Source organism: Hordeum vulgare, chromosome 3H (assembly GCF_904849725.1).
Source record: "Hordeum vulgare subsp. vulgare chromosome 3H, MorexV3_pseudomolecules_assembly, whole genome shotgun sequence".
In the NCBI taxonomy this organism is placed as follows: Eukaryota; Viridiplantae; Streptophyta; class Magnoliopsida; order Poales; family Poaceae; genus Hordeum; species Hordeum vulgare.
Genome location: NC_058520.1, coordinates 498,786,693 through 498,809,021, shown reverse-complemented (window position 1 = coordinate 498,809,021; position 22,329 = coordinate 498,786,693). Strand labels below are relative to the sequence as shown.

At 49.4% G+C, this 22,329-nt stretch overlaps 1 protein-coding gene across 1 annotated transcript; it reads right to left on the bottom strand.

The window, feature by feature from the left end:
* Positions 1 to 206: 206 nt before the first annotated feature.
* Positions 207 to 13,245, bottom strand: LOC123444480 (glycerophosphodiester phosphodiesterase GDPD6-like). The gene is given in 12 exon segments (XM_045121201.1): positions 207 to 613; positions 775 to 899; positions 1,964 to 2,078; positions 2,080 to 2,106; positions 2,722 to 2,925; positions 3,427 to 3,582; positions 3,735 to 3,953; positions 4,285 to 4,394; positions 10,400 to 10,474; positions 10,850 to 11,033; positions 11,244 to 11,422; positions 13,032 to 13,245. Coding segments are annotated over 12 exon segments (1,680 nt in total). The 5' UTR covers positions 13,048 to 13,245; the 3' UTR covers positions 207 to 343.
* Between the last annotated feature and the right edge of the window lie 9,084 nt (positions 13,246 to 22,329).

Here is a 22,329-nt window from a genome sequence, read left to right as displayed (position 1 = left end):
CCTCTCGCTCCATTGTTTGTTCATTTCTGGGACTATAATGACGTCCCTCCTACACGTCCATATCAAAAGTCACAAAACTATTGGTTCCTCGATGGCCGTCGGGCCCTGCCCTGCGAGGCGGGCTCTCTGAACGGCACGCAACAGCAAACGATTCTCTAAACACGGCTCGGTTTCTCCGAAAGCACGATTCGCGGTCCACGGGGGGCGAAACGAAAGGGCTCCATACGCCAAAATTTCGTCATATCGTTCGAAGTTGGAACTACATACATATACATGCAGTCCAGTCCAGTCACGCAGCATTGGATGGATGGTGCTCGTATACTTGTAATGTAGCTCTAGCTATTCATTCGATCTGGACCTGGTACCACTGCACGGAGCCCACCTCGCCGTCGACCTCGAGCTCGCACACCGACCTGACGAGGTACGAGACGGCGTCGTCCACCGTGTCGAACCTCGCGAGGTCCGGCGGCAGCGCGCCCCCCGGCCACCTCTCCAGCCACCCGCGCAGCCTCTCCTCCAGCTCCTCCTTGGACACGAACTCCTCCTCCATCCCGGGCTCCAGCAGCACGTACGTGTCCGACTGGATGTCCGCCCGCCTCCTCCGCGCCGCGCACTGCCAAACCAAATTTCACGTCACAGAAAAAAATACAGTCATTATCAAACACAGAAAATCGTTGCCATGATTGAATGATTGGTCGACTCAACAGTAACGACGATATCCATCTTGAACCGTTCCACGACGGAAATGGATGGATGGATGGACGGGACTCGGACCTTTGTCCCGGGGCCTCGACGTTGAATCATCGGCGGTCTCGTAGTGGGAGCTGCGCCGGAGAAGAAGCTCGTCAGTGCCGTCGCCGGCGATCGCCTCTGGGCACGGGGCAGCGACCATCTTTTGCCTGCACGTAGCGGAGTGGTGGCGCATGAGAAAGAGAACGTTACAGGAAATCAACCAAATGCGGTGGCGCTCTCTTGACTACTGATGGAAATCGGGGAGCATTTGACGGGTATGCTGCCACGACTGTGCGATCTCCCACTTTCTCGCTTTTGCCTTTTGAAAGACGGAAGCGCCGTTCAACTCAAAGGCGGGCTGCCGGCTGACCGCCGTCGATTTTCCGTACGTACTTTACGTACCAAAGTTGGGAAGGTGCGGCAAGCTTTCTCCGAGATATTCCCAGACTAAAAGGAAGGCGTGTTTCCATGATACTTCTGTATTCTCAACAGGACTCCGGAGCTGCTGCTAGCTACTCATGCTCAGCTAAAGCTGGAGCGCTACATTTCTTTGGCCAAGTTGTGCAGGTCCTGGTCAAAAGGCAGGGTTGTGAGCCAAATAAACACTGGTCAAATTCTCAAAGATACAGCGTATCATCTGATAACATACGGTACCCATCAAGCTCGCGCAAGCTGTACAATAGTGTGCCTGTGGTTGTATGGGACTTGCTGTGGAGATTTTGACTGCAACCGGAATAAATATCGTGTCCCACACACGGACGTCGGACATCTGATCAAATCCACTAACCACAAGACATGCGTACCCGTACGAGTTGTCATGGCACCGATGGGGTTAGAAGTTGACTAGACGGCTGGTTCTACCAAGCCCGTGCAAAGATTTCCCAAAATTCTAAGCACCTAACCTCGAGTCAAAGATGCAATCTAGTGCCTTGCCAGCTTGCTAGTGAACTATATACATTAATATATGCGGTTTTTCTCACTTCACTTTGATGAGCGGTGCGGTTTTAAACAAAAGGAAGACCGACTGACTCTGTTTCTGCAGCTCAGCCGGCCTTGACCCCTGATTAGCTGACTATAGTAGTGGAGCATGATTTAACGCCTTCTCTTTCCTGGATAACTACCTCGTTGGACTCTGAAACCTCCACGGCAAAGAATAAGATTATATTTCACCTAACTACGGAGTACTTGGCAAACGATTAGCTGAGTAAGCACTGAGAAGAGCTGCGTTTACCGGTGAGCGGCGCGGTGGTGGAGGCGTATTCCGGCAGCCGGGCCAGAGCCGCAGCCTCCATCCTTCCGCTGCTGGAGCTGTGCGGCCTCAAATCTTCTTTATCCTTCAATGGCTCAGCCCGATACAATTATCCTCCCCTGCCCCTGCATTGAGATTGGTGAGTGGAAACGTCCATCCAAAAAAGCCAAGAGACGACCGGGTCCTTGCAAAATTACCAAGAATTGACAGGGACCGCGCAACTAGCAACAAAACACAGGCTGCGGCCAGCTAGTTATACAGCAGGGTACAAGTTGCAGACGGGTGACGCCTATTTAGTTGAACCACAGGTCAACTGTCAACACTAAACTTTTAGTAGCTGCATTTCAACACCAATTCCACTTGTACATACGAACACCAACTTGAGAGATTGTTGAAATGATATTCCATCGGATGTTTGAAAGTTGAAACTATATGCCATTGGATGAGCTATACACCAACTGTTACAGTTTCGTCTGGAAACGTTTCGGGAAAAAAAATGTTTGCTGCGGTAATATATATCTCCCCCTCGAGATTCGGGGGGTTAATGAATAGGCATACATAAACTCGTGTTAACACTATATAACAGCGTAAACCAACATCTATTAGTGACCTTTCAAGGTCACTGCGGATCATCAAATGTCGACCCATTTTGGTCTTGCGCATTAATCACTGAAAATGGCAGTGACTTTGCTGGAACACAAACTTATTCAGCGGCCTTCGTATGCTGCGATCATCTGAGCAATTTTTAGTAGGAGGCTGCTCGCGGTTGCGTCCTTCGGGTGTGGGGTTTTCAGTTCTTGGTACTGGTGTACGCTTCCAGCGAAATCTGTGAATAATCCGTCAACCCCCACCGTATTTATCCAGAAATCGTACTCGGCATAGGGATCCTGATGGAAGTTGAAGTGCAGAAACTGGTTCTCGTTCCTGTATGTGTAAGGGTGTACCTGCAGAAACGATGGAATGCAGTTTCATATGCGTCCAGGTGCAAACTACGTGCCATCAAATCGTGGTTGACATGTATTTAGGGTAATAATTGGGCTATTCGGGATCACTTATAGCGGTCTTAATAAGCTAATGATAGTTAAATCTGACCTTATGAAGATATATTTCAGTGGTCAGTTTGTCAGAACTTTAAATGAGACGCTGACCAAGGGGGGCAAAGCTGAGAGTTCCTGATGCAGATGTCGGAGTCATATCATGTGTTTTCTTCCAATGAATTCAGCCAACGATTGGTCAAATCCTAATAATGAGATAAAATATAGATAACCATGACATTTCATTCATTCTTGTGGTGATTCATACTTTCAGAGTGACCAAAAGGCACTTAAACAAAACAAATGCTTTAGGTGGTCTGAACTTACGTCGGACTAACATGATTTACTTTATGAGCATGCATGTAAATAGTAACTCTAGACAACTGTAAGGAATACAAACAAATATCAAACCTGCAGATTATGAGCATGCGCTCTTGCAACAAGATCAGTTGGTTCCAGCATATAGTTTTTTGCAACTGGAACAATAGTATCTTTCCACGGACCGAGGCCGACAACATAGTTACTAATATATGCAAGGTAGTCATCTGAAGTGATTTCCGAGTATGACTGCAAGCAAAAAATAACATAAGTAATATCCATACAATCAGATGCTTCTGCTGAAGTTGCAAAAAACACCATAAGTACATACTACTCGTGTTTCTTCCATACAATTCACATTGCTGTAGTATAAAATAAATTTTATTACTCAAGATCTATACCTGGTTTGTGTCTTGTGTTCTCACTGTGATATCATCAATCAGAAAGATCTTCGGAGAGTCTGTCAACTTTGATACATGTACAAGGGAAGAGGGAGCAAATGATTGTATAAACAATGGCTGTTTTAGCCAATTTTCGGACATATATTGACCCCTGTATCCGTACTTTAGTAAGGTATCCACAAATTTGTCCTCAAACTTCTTTCCATCTGCCCACTTTACCTGTCAAGAGAAGAATACAAGCTCACTGCTTGAAGCACTTCAGAAATTGGAAAATCCGCCTAAGATTGTACTGAATAAATTCAAAGCTTTTGAATTGTACAGCTCATCAAAGTTAAGGTAGAGTACTTAAATATATCAGCTGCAGCATTGTTCTCTCCACCCATATACTATCAAAGATCTTTGCAAAAGCTAATCCATTCCCTACCATAACCATTTTCATAGCAAATTTCCATGTAGCTTCTAAGCACATTTCTTGCCAGAAAAGGCTTGATTAGAGAATTACGAGAATCCTTAAAGTACCCTATTGCTTATTGAGAACAGGGAGACTTACGTGCTTGTTGATAAAAACTGGATCTTTTATCTCTGGATATATTCCAACGGTTCTGCTTGCATCTAAGGCAATTGAAATGAATTCTTCAAATGTGATGATTGAAAATTTGCCTGCATGTCCAGACAATATCATTGATGATTCTTAATTCACAAATATGCCATCAGACTGCATCTTTCAGATTAGTTCATGTATTTTGTCAGTTTAAATAACTGAAATGTCAAATGGGTCTACTACAAAAAAGAGCATGCTAGTTTAAAAAAAATAAAAAAATTTGAAAGAAACTGACAAAGTAAAGAAAAAACACATTTTGGAGAAGACTAAAATACATACATCAACCATGGAATAAAGTCCCAGGTATTAGTTAGTGGGAACTGGAAGGCAGGTTATTGAACAGAGAACTAGTAGTAATTAATTACTACACCTCTGAGCTTTCTAAAAAAAACAAAAGAATCTGTTATGACCGGTACAACGTACCAACGGAGGAGGCCCAATGGGCAGGGTTAATTACGGGCTTAGCCCAAGTTATCTTACCTATCTTAGAAGTCCAAGTTATATTAGAGTCCAAGTTATATTAGAGTCCAAGTTATCTAGGGTTTAGTGAAGGCTGTCCTCCTTTATAAACACATGTACCCCTTCGATATTAATCAGACAATAAACAGTATATTCTGTTGTCGTCTCCTGCCAAACCCTAGCCGTCTCTCTCTCTCTCTCTCTCACGCCGCGACGGCGCCCCGCCGCCGGCGCCGGCGTCCCCAACCTCGCAGCCCGCACTTCCACCCCTACAACCTACGTCCGAGACCTGGTAAAACCCTAGCCTCTACCAATTTGGTATCAGGTAGCTTGGGTTCGATGAGTTTGTCGGACCTTCCCACCACCACCGCCGCCGCCACCACCGCCTTCCCCGCCACCTCACAGCAGCCGCCGCCGCCGCACCACTCAACGCCGCCGGCCACCTCAGGTCCGGCCGCCTCCGGTCCCGCGGCCCTGGCGGCCGAACCCGCCCCCGTCCTCTCCCCGGCGGAGATGTCCTCAGCGATCCGCGACCTCAACCTGGCGGTCTCGAACCTCCGGACTCTCCTCCAGGCTCCGTACGCAACCCCGCCACCACCGCCTCCGCCGGCGGCGCCCTTCGCGCCACCGCCCCCGGCGACTGTCGTGCCCCAGGGCCTGCCGATCACCCAGGTCCGGTGGCCGCCGTCGCCGTCCCCGCTACCGACGTGGATGGACACGCCGACCTACACGACGGCGCCACTACAGCTGACGGTGTTGCAGCCACCCGCCCCCACCTTCGGGGGGTTCGGCGGGTACACTGATCCGTACGCCGGGAGCTCCGTGGTGCCGCAACACTCTCCTTCCGCCGCGCTGGGCCGTCACGAGGGCACCTACGCGGCCTCGCCACACGTGCAGCAGCCACCCCGCTTCACCAAGCTGGAGTTCGCCACCTACGACGGCACCGTCGACCCCCTGAACTGGCTCAATCAGTGCGACCAGTTTTTCAGGGGGCAGCGGACCATGGCGTCCGACCGCACGTGGATCGCCTCCTACCACCTCCGTGGCGCCGCCCAGACTTGGTACTACGCCCTCGAGCAGGACGAGGGCGGGATGCCTTCATGGGAGCGCTTTCGCGACCTGTGTCTCCTCCGGTTCGGCCCCCCCATACGTGGGAGCCGCTTGGCCGAGCTCGGTCGCCTTCCCTTCACCACCTCGGTGCAGGACTTCGCCGACCGCTTCCAGACGTTGGCCTGCCATGCGCCTGACGTCACGGCTCGCCAACGCGCCGAGCTCTTCGTCGGCGGCCTTCCCGACCACATCCGCATCGACGTCGAGATGCGCGACCCCCAGGACCTGCAGACGGCCATGTATTACGCACGCGCGTACGAGCAGCGCGCCAACGCCCTGCAGCATGCGTTCCCGGGCCGCGGCACGCGTTCCCCGACCCGCCCCGCCCCGACGGCCGCCACCCCGACACGCCCCGCCCTGCCGGCCGCTACGGCGGCTGCCCCCGCGCCGACACGCACCTTCCGACGCTTGACGTCGGCCGAGCAGCTCGAGCGGCGCCGCAAGGGCCTGTGCTTCAACTGCGACGAGCCGTATGCGCCGGGTCATACGTGCGCCCGCCTGTTCTACTTGGAGACCGTCGACGACGCGGAGGTGGAGGCCCTCACCGCGGAGCTCGACGCCACCACACTCTCCGAGGCCGGCGTCACGACCTACGGGCCGGTCGACGCGACCGCCTTCGTCGTCTCCCTTCATGCCATGGCTGGCATCAAGACGGCAAAGACGATGCTGCTTCCGGTGACGATCAACGGGGAGCGTCTAACCGCGCTCGTGGACACGGGTTCGACGCACAACTTCCTGTCCGGGGACGCCATGCGTCGCCTCGCACTCCAACCGACGGGCTCGGAGAAGTTCAGCGTCACCGTCGCCAACGGGGACCGCCTTGCTTGTCAGGGGGTGGCGCGGCAGGTTCCCGTCCTCATAGGCGACGAGCCGTTCTCCATCGACTGCGTCGGCATCGACCTGGGCTGCTACGACTTCATCCTCGGCATCGACTTCCTGTCCACTCTCGGCCCATCCTTTGGGACCTCGATGTGCTGTCCCTCATCTTCTGGCGCGAGGGCGGCCGTCGCGTTCAGTGGACAGGCATCGGCGGCTCCGGCGCCGTGACTCCACAGCTCCAGTTGATGGCGTCCGCACTGGACGAGGCGCATCCCCTCCTGGCCGACCTCCTGCAGCAGCACAGCGACATCTTCGACGAGCCACAGGGCCTCCCTCCCGTGCGGCCCTGTGACCACCGCATCCACCTGCTGCCGGACACGGCACCTGTAGCCGTGCGTCCGTACGGGTACCCTCAGCTGCAGAAAGACGAGCTCGAGCGTCAGGTGGCGGTCATGCTCGCGCAAGGCATCATCCGGATTTCGACATTGCCGTTCTCCGCCCCGGTGCTCCTTGTGCGCAAGTCCGACGGCACATGGCGCTTCTGCATCGACTACCGCACCCTCAACGCCCTGACGTCCAAGGACAAGTTCCCCATCCCCGTCGTGGATGAGCTCTTGGACGAGCTACACGGAGCGCACTTCTTCACCAAGCTCGACCTTCGCTCGGGCTACCATCAGGTGCGCATGCACCCTGACGACATCGAGAAGACGGCGTTCCGCACTCACCATGGCCACTTCGAGTTCCTGGTGATGCCGTTCGGCCTCTCCAACGCGCCGGCGACCTTCCAGGCCCTGATGAACGACGTGCTCAGCCCATACTTGCGCCGCTTTGTGCTTGTTTTCTTTGATGACATTCTCATCTACAGTGCATCTTGGGCGGAGCATCTACAACATGTGGCCATCATCTTCAACGAGCTTCGAGCGCATCGTCTTCACCTCAAGCGCTCGAAGTGATCGTTCGGCACGACCTCCGTCGCGTACCTGGGGCATGTCATCTCGGCGGACGGGGTAGCGATGGACGCGGACAAGGTCGCCGCCGTCGCCGCGTGGCCGATCCCGCGGTCACCACGGGCGCTCCGCGGCTTCTTGGGCCTCGCCGGCTACTACCGGAAGTACATCCGGGACTTCGGCCTCATCGCCGCGCCACTGACGCGTCTCCTTCGACGCGACGCCTTCTCCTGGGACCAGGAGGCGACTACGGCATTCGAGGCTCTCCAGCGGTCGCTCACGACGGGACCCGTCCTCCAGATGCCGGACTTTGATATGCCCTTCATCGTGGACTGCGACGCCTCTGGCATCGGCTTCGGCGCCGTCCTTCACCAGGGCGAGGGACCGCTCGCCTTCTTCAGTCGCCCCTTCGCCGCTCGCCATCACAAGCTCGCGGCCTACGAGCGCGAGCTTATTGGGCTGGTTCAGGCGGTACGCCACTGGCGGCCTTATCTTTGGGGCCGGTCATTCCGTGTGCGCACGGACCACTACAGCCTCAAGTTCTTGCTGGACCAGCGCCTCTCCACAGTTCCGCAACACCAGTGGATCAGCAAGCTCTTTGGCTTCGACTTCACCGTTGAGTACCGCCCCGGCCGTCTCAACACGGTCGCCGACGCCTTGTCCCGCCGCGACACTGAGGATGTCGCGGAGGACGTCGCCATGGCTGGCACTATCATGTGCATTCGCTCCGGGCCATCTTTCGCCTTCATCAACGACATTCGCCAGGCAACTTCGACGGCCGCGGACGCCCAGGGCCTGCACCAGCGCCTTGACGCCGGCGAGCTGGACGCGCCCTGGCGCTTGGACGAGGGGCTACTCCTACATGGCCGCCGCATCTTCGTGCCCGACCATGGCGACCTGCGCCAACAGGTCCTGACCTTGGCGCACTCTGCAGGGCACGAGGGCGTGCAGAAGACTCTCCATCGTCTCCGTGCTGATTTTTACATCCCCGGTGATGGCGCGATGGTCCGCAACTGGGTGCGGTCGTGCGTGACGTGCCAGCGGAACAAGACGGAGACACTACGACCCGCGGGTCTACTGCAGCCGCTGGACGTACCCTCCCAAGTGTGGACGGATATTTCCATGGACTTCATCGAGGGCCTTCCCAAGGTGGGCGGCAAGTCCGTCATCCTCACGGTGGTTGACCGCTTCTCCAAGTACGCGCACTTCATCGCCCTGGGTCATCCATATACAGCCGCCTCCGTGGCGCGGGCCTTCTTCGACGGCATCGTCCGCCTCCACGGTTTTTCGTCGTCCATCGTCAGCGATCGTGATCCCGTGTTCACGGGACATGTCTGGCGGGATCTCTTTCGACTGGCGGGCGTGAAGCTCCGCATGAGCACAACGTTCCACCCTCAGACAGACGGCCAATCCGAGGTGGTCAACAAGGTGATCGCCATGTACCTGCGCTGTGTTACTGGTGATCGTCCACGAGCTTGGGTGGACTGGTTGGCGCGGACGGAGTACTGCTACAACACCTCCTATCACTCCGCCCTGCGCACCACGCCTTTCGAGGTGGTCTACGGGCGCCCACCTCCGGCGATGCTCCCTTACGAGCCTGGGACGGCTCGGTCCGAGACGGCGGGCGACTTACTCCACACCCGCGACGACATTCTGGCTGAGGCACGCCAGCGTCTTCTCCAAGCACAGCAGCTGGCTCGGAAGTACTACAATGCTCATCATCGCGAGGCGGAGTTCGCGGTGGGCGATTGGGTGTGGCTGCGCCTCCTCCACAAGACCACACAGTCTCTGGACCCGCGCTCCAAGCGCAAATTGGGACCTCGCTACGCCGGTCCCTTTCGTGTGCTGGAGCGTGTCGGCACACTCGCATACCGCGTGGAGCTGCCAGCTGGTTCTCGCCTCCACGACGTCTTCCATGTCGGCTTACTGAAGGCCTACCGCGGGGACCTTCCTGCAGCGACACCGGCCCTTCCTCCTACTTCGGATGGCCGCATCCTTCCAACTTCCGCACAGGTGGCGAAGGTGCTACAGGCACAGCAGCGTCGCGGCGTCTGGCATGTCTTGGTACAATGGACCGGCCTGCCAGAGGAGGAAGCGACTTGGGAGAAGCTCGACGATTTCCGCCAGCAGTTTCCAGATGTTCAGCTCGAGGACGAGCTGTTTGAGAAGGCGGGGAGAGATGTTATGACCGGTACAACGTACCAACGGAGGAGGCCCAATGGGCAGGGTTAATTACGGGCTTAGCCCAAGTTATCTTACCTATCTTAGAAATCCAAGTTATATTAGAGTCCAAGTTATATTAGAGTCCAAGTTAGAGTCCAAGTTATCTAGGGTTTAGTGGAGGCTGTCCTCCTTTATAAACACATGTACCCCTTCGATATTAATCAGACAATAAACAGTATATTCTGTTGTCGTCTCCCTCAGGAGACGAGAGCCCCAAACCCTAGCCGTCTCTCTCTCTCTCTCTCACGCCGCGACGGCGCCCCGCCGCCGGCGTCCCCAACCTCGCAGCCCGCACTTCCACCCCTACAACCTACGTCCGAGACCTGGTAGAACCCTAGCCTCTACCAGAATCCCTCCAAATTGATTCTTTTTTTTAGGCTCTGAATACATACTTTTTACGAGGCTCTAAGTTTATTTTGGATGTACAATACCTTCATTCGTAGAGAGGATAATATGACCACGATAAAGAAAAGTAAAAGTAGAAGCTCAAGGACACAGTAACATACCATTATATTGTTGATCTCTGAATGGGTATCGCTGCTTCACTTTAAGTGTTTTAAGTTCCTCAAGCGTGAAATCCACTGCATGTGGACACCTAATTATCAGAAAAATCAAGAAATAATAGGTTCACAGGTTTACCATTCACATTCAGTTCATATCCTCAGCAATATGCAGGTAGTGTCAGTTCAGCAGCAGGTGCAGATAAACCAATATGATATTGTCATGATTTATCAACCACAGAGCTATTTGTCAAATTAATGTTGGCAGAATGCCAGCAGGCAATGGTTCTAGGACATCATGCACGAAGTAGTGTCAACTTTCTAAATTTGAGTAAAGGAATAATAATTTGATATATTTTTCTTGCATTACATACCTAACTTTTGATGCTGCAAATATATATCCGAACAGATTTATAATAATGAATACAGAAACAGGGTTGGTTATAATAAGCACACCTACAAACCAGCCAGTAACGTTGGCCCATTCCACCTCGTAGGTTCTCCTTCGATTGGCGAACTCCTTATGGACGGAAATATCAGTTGTATCATCAAGTGTCACATCATGAAAGCAGATCAATGCACCATCTTTGCTAGCAAGGATGTCAGTCTCTATAAAATCTGCACCTTCTTCAATAGCCCTCTGCAACAGTTTTTTTGTCATGAAACATAATTTTCCAACGGCGAAAAATCACATGATTGAAACTTATCAGAATTGAGTTTTGTAGCATTTGCAATGGTCAATTTAAGAAATCTAACCATCCAGTGATATATCCTCTTAATAAGGGTATCATCTTCCATATGCAAAAAAGAGATACTATTTTATTTGTCATGTAAATTCTATGAGCTGTACCAGGTAAGCAGCACTTGTTTCCTCCGGGATTTCCCCATTTGAGCCACGGTGAGCAATATTATACGGTCGAAATGTCTGTATTGGCTTCTTCTCTTCATTACTAGTCTTACTTGGCAGTGGAAAGAATGGTCTAGCAATGGCCACATGTAATAGTAGCAGAAGAAGAAAAGGAACATGACCTGCCAAGGATGATAACAGAACTAAAATAAGATAGCTTGACAAAAGTTAATTTTTCATTGTGATCTTTGTAGACAGTTTAGAAATAAATGTTAAATATTTAACACTGTTATTAGAATCCTCATATCCAGTCCGAACAGAAGAGTTCAACTATATTCTAACAGTGACAAATATAACTACCACAGAGAGCCCTCTGAATTTTTTTTTTAAATAGCCATGAGAACATGCAATACTGAAAACATTACATGGCGTCAAATATGGGTAGTGTCAAAACTATCACAGGAGATAAATTGAATCAAACACTTCCACAGAAAATTATTTAAAGACAAAGTCCATGAAGATTCATTATAATTGGAAACGAGTTAGCATAAGTGCACAGATTTAATTTGGTGTTATATGGATAGGATATGTAGAAGGATGGATGCTATATGCAGAAGACGCGAGTAACCATGATATATGCAATGGGAGAAGAAACTAATCTAGCTGCTCTCCTCCCTTTATTTTCTATACTTCTGAACATATTGATGAAAGAATATGCACGTTGTGCCGTGTGTTTCTGTTTTCAGGGCTTGTTGAGCTGTGCCCTCAGCATTAACCCTTTTCGTACCTTCTGTGTGTTTGTACTAACTTTTCGAGTGTGTGTGTGTGGTGTGAACCTCTGTGTGGATGTTGTGGCTCGGGCGGTTTGCTTTATATATAAAGTGGGGCGAAAGCCTTTTTCGGTAAAGAATATGCACGTTTGCACTATGGATACAGCCAATGAAAGATTCTTCATGGACTAGCATTGTTGAAAAGAAGTGAAATCCTCAGTTTTTAATGTTTATAATTTCTTGGTTTCATTTATGTTGCATTACATATTGTGCAGGTCATAATTCACACGATCGAGTTTGTGTGTTTCTTCTGTGGCACTTGTTTAGAACTTATCTTGAATTTTTTTTAAGATAATGTCAGCGCTTCCCACACCAACAATTTCGGTTAAAGAAAGCACTAACATCAGGAGTTCACAGCAAGTTCCACTGCATGAAGGAAACGAAGAAAAAAAAAACTCTTGGCATAGCATAACATATATCAAATGAGGGAAAATCTGAGACCAGAAACTTGTCTGTATATCCTGCAGGCTGCAGCCTAAATGTGAGCACCCTGGTCCAGTTTGCCCGACCAAGCAACAGTTTCCCCACAAATATAAAGCACTAAACCGGCATGATATAAAGCACTAAACGGGAGTAATAAAAATAGTAATGCACCTAACATAGCACTACCAGTCTACCACTAACACTGCAGAAACTGTACAGAATCGCGCGGACTAGCGCAACCCCTAGAGCACGTTCGTTGGCTAGTTGCCGCCCACCCCAATCCTAGCAGAGACTTCTGTGGTCCTAATCTGCACAAAATAGCAGCCATTGCCTAATTGCCTTATCACGGATCACCTCAATTCGTGCCTGCACATCGCCGCTACACAGTTTATCTGTCAACCGAGCGTGTGGGCGTCAGAAAAATCGCACAGGAGGAGAAAGGGGAGGAATAGCTCTGGACGGGCTCGATAGATCGCCGCGGCGGGGAAGTATCGGGGGCGAAGGCCAGCTAATCGAATAGGGGGGGAAGGGGGCTTACAGAGGGACGGACGCATAGTGCTGCTGCTTCGCCCGCTGCGGTTCCGATATCAGCGGGAGGCGAGCAGAGGCGGAGACCCGAGAGCTTGGCTCTAATGGAGCGAGGAGGACGACGACGGCACGGCCGGGCCCCTCCCTCTCTCTCTCTCTCGCTATATTCGCTCCCGCTTTTTCTTTCTGGCACGCCGTTAACGTGCCATCCTCTTCTTCCTCCCGTTTTTTTAATCTTCTGGGCGCCCGTGACGGGGACGTATATACGCCCACCGATGCTGCGCTCCCACGTTGGCGGAATATTCGGAGGACAACCTCTTTTGATTTTGATTTTGAAACTCGTGGGACAATCTCTTTGGGATGAACAGCTAGTGTTGATGGGATTATGTAGGACAGCAGGAGCACTTGGGGAGTCGGGATACGATCCGTGTTACCTCGCTTACATGCGGGCCCCCCGTATAAACAGCCGATCTTTGGATAGCGGTGTGAGCCGTGCCGGCCTCTTTCCGGCCGGTGTGTGGGGGGCGACTAGCGACGGGCCGTGTGCGGCGAGCCCGCGTGGATTAGCGGATACGCTCGTGGTTCGATCGTCTACGGCCTGCCTTTTATTTTTCATGCTTGTATTTAGTCTTTTTGTCACAATACAATCACTCACATGCACGGACATACAATCAGCAGCCCTACGAACGCATGCATGTACATTTTATTTTTATGAACACCTTCAAGAAACTGAGTCAACATATTATTTTTAGATTGATAAAGTTGTCACACACGTCTTCGTAGGCGACGGAACGTCTCCTTCCACTCAACGCACATCGACGAAAGACCTAAAATAAATCCATGAAAATACGAACTTCATTGTCAAGCTTGAAACTTGAACTCTGATGGATAAAGAATATCACCGTCTTTCTAACTATCTAATCACATATTGATTCGTCCTTATATTTAGTTGGGATTAGCATCATTCGTACAAAATTAGTTAACACTCCAACAAATGTATCTAAATTTGTAAAAAAGTTATAGTAAAAAAAGTTATTTCATAAAAAGTATAAGAGGAGTCCACGAGCTGTTGGAAATATGCCCTACACGTAATAATAAATTAGTTATTATCATATTTTCTTGTTCATGATAATCGTTTATTATCCATGTTATAATTGTATTGATTGGAAACTCACATACATGTGTGGATACATAAACAACGCGAAGTCCCTAGTAAAGCCTCTACTATACACTAGTAGGAGAAATGCTACCAGTAGCGCTGGTTTGTCCCTTACTAGTAGCGCTGGTGCCAGCACTACTTCAATTGCACTACAGCTAATCTGTTAGCAGTAGCGCTGTTTTATCCAGCGCTACTGGTATACACATTAGCAGTAGCGCTGGAGCAGATAAAGCGCTACCGAAAACCCAGCGCTACTGCTAATGTTACTGCTTTCAATGTTTAATTCCTGTCGTATTAGTAGCGCCATTATACATGTTTTCATACAGTATCATCATAATACATCATTGTCATATAACAACTCTTCATCATCATCATTTTCGTCCATGATACATCACTAATTGTTCTTAATACCTAGACTAGCTCATTGATCAAAGATGGTTAAAATTTCCTAACCATAGATATGAGTTGTCATTTGATAACGGGATCATATATCATTAGGAGAATGATGTGATAGACAAGACTCAACCGTAAGCATAGCATTTAATTGTATGACTAAGTTTATTGCTATTACTTTCTCCATGTCAAGTATCTGTTCCTAAGACCATGAGATCATGCAACTCCCTCACACTGGAAAATACGTTGTTTGTATCTAACATCACAACATAACTGGATGATCATAAAGATGCTCCTACAGGTATCTCCGAGGGTGTATATTGGGTTGGCATGGATCGATGTTGGGATTTGTCACTCCGTATGACGGAGAGGTATCTCTGGTCCCACTCGGTAATACAACATCATAAGAAGTTTGCAAGCAATGTGGCTAAGGAGTTAGTCACGGGATCTTGTATTACGAAACGAGTAAAGAGACTTGCCAGTAACGAGATTGAACTAAGTATGGAGATACCGATGATCGAATCTCGGGCAAGTAAAATACCACTCGACAAAGGGAACTGCATACAGGATTGACTGAATCCTTGATATCGCGGCTTGGCCGATAATGATCTTCGTGAAATATGTGGGAACCAATATGTGAATCCAGGTCCCGCTATTGGTTATTGACCGGAGAGGTGTCTCGGTCATGTCCACATGATTCTCGAACCGAGAGGGTCCGCACGCTTAACGCTCGATTGCCGCTAGAGTAGTATTAGGATATGCATGTTAGTGATTGAATCTTGTTCGAAGTCCCGGATGAGATCTCCAACGTCACGAGGAGTTCCGCAATGGTCCGTAGGTAAAGATTTATATATGGGAAGTCCTATTTTTGGCTACTGGAAAAGTTTCGAGCATTAAGGGTAGTGTACCAGGGTGCCGAAAGGGTTCCGGGGGTCCACCGAGGGGTCCACCTGCCCCGTGGGCCCACATGGGCTCTAAAGGTTGTGCCCTATCCGCCCTAGGCTAGGAGCACCATCCCCTAGAGGCGAAATTGGCTTGGGGGCAAGAGTCCCAAAGGGACAGGGAACCCAGGAGGTGCCTTGGAGGAGGGGGACTCCTCCCTTTCTTGTGGAGGGAGGACTCCACCCTAGCCGCCGGCCCTCCTTGGAGGAGGGGCCAAGGGCTGCGACCTAACCCTACCCCTTGCCTCCTATATATATTAGAGGAGAGGGGGAGGGTTGGATACAACAATTCCCGTGCCGTGCGGCCTCCCCTCTCTCCCGTTCTTCCTCGTTCGCAGTTCCGGAGGTGCTTGGCGAAGCCCTGCTCGGATTGCTCCACCGTCATCTCCACAATGTCGTTGTGTTGGTTGAGATCCCATCTACTTATCCTCCCTATCTTGCTAGATCAAGAAGGAGGACACGCCATCGAGCCGCACGTATGCTGAATGCGGAGGCGCCGTCCGTTCGGCGCTAGATCGGGATGGATCGCGATTGGATCGTGAAGACGTACGACTACATCAACCGTGTTTCTTAATGCTTCCGCTTAGCGATCTACAATGGAATGTAGATGCACTCCCCCTCTCGTAGATGTTGATATCCATAGATAGATTTTGGGTGTGCTAAGGAAAATTTTTGTTTCCCATGCAATGTTCCCCAACAGTGGCATCATGAGCTAGGTCTGTGTGTAGATAATATGCACGAGTAGAACACAAAGTGTTTTTGGGTGTTGATGTTCAGATTGCTTACTTGCTTAGTCTTATCTTGATTCGACGGTATCGTGGGATGAAGCGGCCCAGACCAACCTTACTCGTCCACATACGAGAGACCGGTTCCATCGACTGACATGCAACTTGTTGCATAAAGATGGCTCGCGGGTGTTTGTCTCTCCCACTTTTGTTGAATTGCATGTTGGAAATATGCCCTAGAGGCAATAATAAATTAGTTATTATTATATTTCTTAGTTCATGATAATCGTTTATTATCCATGCTATAATTGTATTGATTGGAAACACAATACTTGTGTGGATACATAGACAAAACACTGTCCCTAGTAAGCCTCTAGTAGACTAGCTCGTTGATCAAAGATGGCCAAGGTTTCCTGGCCATAGGCAAGTGTTGTTACTTGATAACGGGATCACATCATTAGGAGAATCATGTGATGGACTAGACCCAAACTAATAGACGTAGCATGTTGATCGTGTCATTTTGTTGCTACTGTTTTCTGCGTGTCAAGTATTTATTCCTATGACCATGAGATCATATAACTCACTGACACCGGAGGAATGCTTTGTGTGTATCAAACGTCGCAACGTAACTGGGTGACTATAAAGATGCTCTACAGGTATCTCCGAAGGTGTTAGTTGAGTTAGTATGGATCAAGACTGGGATTTGTCACTCCGTGTGACGGAGAGGTATCTCGGGGCCCACTCGGTAATACAACATCACACATAAGCCTTGCAAGCAATGTAACTTAGTGTAAGTTGCGGGATCTTGTATTACGGAACGAGTAAAGAGACTTGCCGGTAAACGAGATTGAAATAGGTATGCGGATACCGACGATCGAATCTCGGGCAAGTAACATACCGAAGGACAAAGGGAATGACATACGGGATTATACGAATCCTTGGCACTGAGGTTCAAACGATAAGATCTTCGTAGAATATGTAGGATCCAATATGGGCATCCAGGTCCTGCTATTGGATATTGACCGAGGAGTCTCTCGGGTCATGTCTACATAGTTCTCGAACCCGCAGGGTCTGCACACTTAAGGTTCGACGTTGTTTTATGCGTATTTGAGTTATATGGTTGGTTACCGAATGTTGTTCGGAGTCCCGGATGAGATCACGGACGTCACGAGGGTTTCCGGAATGGTCCGGAAACGAAGATTAATATATAGGATGACCTCATTTGATTACCGGAAGGTTTTCGGAGTTACCGGGAATGTACCGGGAATGACGAATGGGTTCCGGGAGTTCACCGGGGGGGGGGGGGGGGCAACCCACCCCGGGGAAGCTCATAGGCTTTGGGGGGACACACCAGCCCTTAGTGGGCTGGTGGGACAGCCCCAAGGGGGCCTATGCGCCAAGAATAAAGAATCAAAGGAAAAGAAAAAAAAAGAGGGAGGAAGTGGGAAGGGAGGGGGACTCCTCCCACCAAACCAAGTCCAACTCGGTTTGGGGGGGGGAGTCCTCCCCCCCTTGGCTCGGCCGACTCCTTGGGGGTCCTTGGACCCCAAGGCAAGGCCCCCCTCCCTCCTCCTATATATATGGAGGTTTTAGGGCTGATTTGAGACGACTTTCTCACGGCTGCCCGACCACATACCTCCATAGTTTTTCCTCTAGATCGCGTTTCTGCGGAGCTCGGGCGGAGCCCTGCTGAGACAAGATCATCACCAACCTCCGGAGCGCCGTCACGCTGCCGGAGAACTATTCTACCTCTCCGTCTCTCTTGCTGGATCAAGAAGGCCGAGATCATCGTCGAGCTGTACGTGTGCTGAACGCGGAGGTGCCGTTCGTTCGGTACTAGATCGTGGGACTGATCGCGGGATTGTTCGCGGGGCGGATCGAGGGACGTGAGGACGTTCCACTACATCAACCGCGTTCTCTAACGCTTCTGCTGTACGATCTACAAGGGTACATAGATCACTCATCCCCTCTCGTAGATGGACATCACCATGATAGGTCTTCGTGCGCGTAGGAAAATTTTTGTTTCCCTTGCGACGTTCCCCAACATTGCATTCAACAGAGGTTGTCCTTGTGGAAGGTTAAATAGCAAACTGAATATCACCGTTGTGGCTTTGTGTAGGTACGAACAGTTCTTGCTAGTTGCCCATGGCAGCTACGTAAAACTTGCAACAACAAAGTAGAGGACGTCTAACTTGTTTTTGCAGGGCATGTTGTGATGTGATATGACCAAATACATGATGTGATATATGTGATGTAGGAGATGGTCATGTTTTGTATAGAATTATCACGACTTGCATATCGATGAGTACGGCAACCGGCAGGAGCCATAGGGTTGTCTTTAATTTATTTGTGTCTTTTTGCTTCACTTTATCGCTATGAGTTAGCAATAGTTGTAGAAGCATAGTTGGTGCGACAACCCCAATGCCGACAAAATGATGGAGGTCATGATGATGGAGATCGTGGTGTCATGTCGGTGACAATGGAGATCACGAAGTGCTTTGAAGATGGAGATCAAAAGCACAAGATGATGGTGGACATATCATGTCACTTATATGATTTGCATGTGATGTTAATCCTTATATGCATCTTATTTTGCTTAGGATGACGGTAGCATTATAAGATGATCCCTTACTAAAATTTCAAGATAAAATTGTGTTCTCCACAACTGTGCATCATTGCAAAGGTTCGTCGTTTTGAAGCACCACGTGATGATCAGGTGTGATAGACTCTACATTTGCATACAACGGGTGTAGGCCAGTTTTGCACATGCAGAATATTTGGGTTAAAATTGACGAGCCTAGCATGTATAGACATGGCCTCGGAACAAAGGAAACCGAAAGGTCGAACATGAGTAATATGGTAGATATGATCAACATGGAGATGTTCACCATTGAAACCACCTCATCTCACGTGATGATCGGACTTGGGTTGATGGATTTGGATCATGTTACACTGCTACAACCTGAGGGTTGTTGATTTGAATGCGAGTTCTTTAGTAATATGCTTAATTGAACTCATTATCATGAACATAGTCAATGTCTTTGCAAATTATGTTGTAGATCCATAGCTCGCGTTGTAGCTCCCCCGTATTTTGATACGTTCCTAGAGAAAACTAAGTTGAAAGATGATGGTAGCAATTATGCGGACTAGGTCCGTGATCTGAGGATTGTCCTAAAATGTTGCACAAAAGGCTTATGTCCTTGATGCACCGCTCGGTGTGCCACCCCCTCAAGAGTCATATGTGGATGTTGTGAACATATGATAGACACGCTTTTGATGACTACTTGATAGTTCAGTGGGTCATGCTTTACGACTTAGAATTGAAGATCCAAAGACGTTTTGAACGTCACACAGCATATGAGATGTTCCAAGAGCTAAAATTGGGATTTCATGCTCGTGTCCATGTTGAGAGGTATCAGACCTCGGATGAGTTCTTTGCCTGCAAGATGAACGAGAATAACTCAATTGGTGAGCATGCGCTCAAATTGTGTGGGTGCTACAATTGCTTGAATCAAGTGGGAGTTAATCTTCCGGATAAGATAGTGATTGACATAATTCTCCAACTCACTGCCACCAAGCTACTAGAGCTTCGTGATGAACTATAATATGCCAGGGATGGAGAAGATGATCCATAAGCTATTCGCGATGTTTTACACCGCATGTAAGGGCATTCTCCTACCATTAAGTATTTTGGTGATAATGACAGCTCACTATGTTATCTAACCGGGTGTCAAGTTGTTCACGTATCATGTGTGAGACACAAGACGGTTAGGTATTCCCTCCAAACGGAAAAGATTGAAGACGGTGTTCTCTACGTGTTTATTCACTTTGGCCATAGGGATCCCGTACTATTAAGAGGGAATCCACATTCTTTTTCACCCAACTCTTTCCATCGCATCAAAGATAGAGGCCCCTCTTTCCTTCCAAGTTGGATGTTTGTACCGCTGCCTCGGCGGGTTGTACCGCCCACTCCCTCGTCGGTTGAACCAGCCCATCACTTGGTTTAAACTGGTCATGACTCTGTTGTGTTGTAGTTGTTCAGCGGTGGTGTGAACAAGTCGGACTCCGGGTAAGCGAGATCTGAAGCGACTGGATCTGGTCGAGCGTCTCGTTTAACATCGAGAGGCTGACCTGACCAATCCTTTGTATATTTTTAGAGTTAACCTCCACGACTTCCGGGAAGGAAACCAATTCGGAAGTAGTCGTTTCCCTCTGTCCGAACACATTGGTCGGTTCCCAGCTCGAAGCCTCGTCCCCGAGGAGGAGAGGACCAAAGCCATGGTTGTGCAGGGGATCGAGAGACAAGGCTTCGGGGTTTTGCACTTCATCGGCCGAGGCCGTGAGGTTAGCATGGAACAGATTGCCCCGCGAGTCGGTGGAGACTTCAAACTCTCCGAACCTTATCCGGTGATCAGGGACAAAACCACCGATCTGGCCAAGTTGGCCGGTTAGGTACGTGCTTGGCATGAAGCGGCCGAGTGCGGGGACGTGTTTGGGGGCGAAGACACCCCCGTCGCAGACTCGATCGTTGATGATCAAGAAAGCCATCGATCTGTGCGGTGCTCCAATGGCGAAACTCTTAATGAAAGCACCAATGTCGGTGTCAAAACCGACAAATCTTGAGTAGGGAGTCCCAAACTATGGAGCTTATATAGATGGGTTGCAGGAGAGAGGGGGAGACGATGTTTACCCAGGTTGAGGCCCTCTTGAGGAGGTAAAACCCTACGTCCTGCTTGATTATATTGACGGGGAAAGATGGTTATAGAGTAGATCTACCTCGAGACCATACGAGCTAACCCCAGATGAGATATTCTACCTCTACGTATAAGGGCTTCCGGTTTATATAGACACAGGGCCCCTAGGGTTATATGTTACCGACATAGATCGGGAGTAGACAGACTGAACTGGTCATCCTGCCTTGGAGTGCACGAGTGTCTTCGAAGATTTCCATCTTGATCACGTAGTCGTCAGATAATCCGGTTCTTCAATGACGCGGCCCATATGATCGGCCCATGAGGGATAACCCGACTGCCCGAGGACCCCTTAATCTGAAACTCCCTCAATGGGTGCTTGGGTGATGTTCTTACTTAAACAAACCTCCCACTTATGATTTATCCTCCCACAAGCATCCGCAACTACGAGAAAAAGTATTAAGAATAAATTCTAACCATAGCATTAAACATAGGGATCCAAATCAGCCCCTTACAAAGTAGTGCATAGATTGGGGTTTAAGTTTTTGTCACTCTCACATCCCACCCTCTAATTACTACTCCATAATACATTCCCTTAGGTGCAAATATGGTGAAGTGTTATGTAGTCTACGTTCACATAAGACCACTAAGGGAATCACAACATTCATATCATCAAAATATCGAACGAATATCAACTTCACATGACTACTTGCAACATGATTTCTCCCGTGGCCTCAAGAACAAAGTAACTACTCAGAAGTGATAAACATGTTCATGATCAGAGAGGTATTAAATATCATAATGGATCTCAACATATGATCTTCCACCAAATAAACCATAAGCATCAACTACAAGATGTAATCAACACTACTAGTCACACCCCAGGTAACAATTCGAAGTTCCGGTACAAGATTGAGTACAAGAGATGAACTAGGATTTTGAGAGGAGATGGTGCTGATGAAGATGTTGATGAAGATTGTCCTCCCCAGGATGAGAGTGTTGGTGGTGATGATGTTGGCCTTGATTTCCCCCTCCGGGAGAGAAGTTCCTTCGCGAAATCGCTCTGCCGTAGGGCAAAAGCGCTCGTGCCTAGGTTCCGCCTCGAGACGGCGTCGATTCATCCCGAAAGTCCTCCTCTTATTTTTAGGGTAAAAGAGAATTTATACCAGAAGATGATTGCCAGAGGTGGGCCAGGGGGGCACTAGACATCACACCAAGCTAGGGGGTCTGGCGTGCCCTGGTGTCTACTGGGCGTGTGGTAGCCACCCTCCGGTACTTCTTCGCTCTAGTATTTTTTGTTTATTATAAAATAAATCTCCATAAATTTTCAGCCCAATTGGAGATGTGCAGAATAGGTATCTCTGACGTAGCTTTTTCAGGTCCATCATTCTATGTGTCG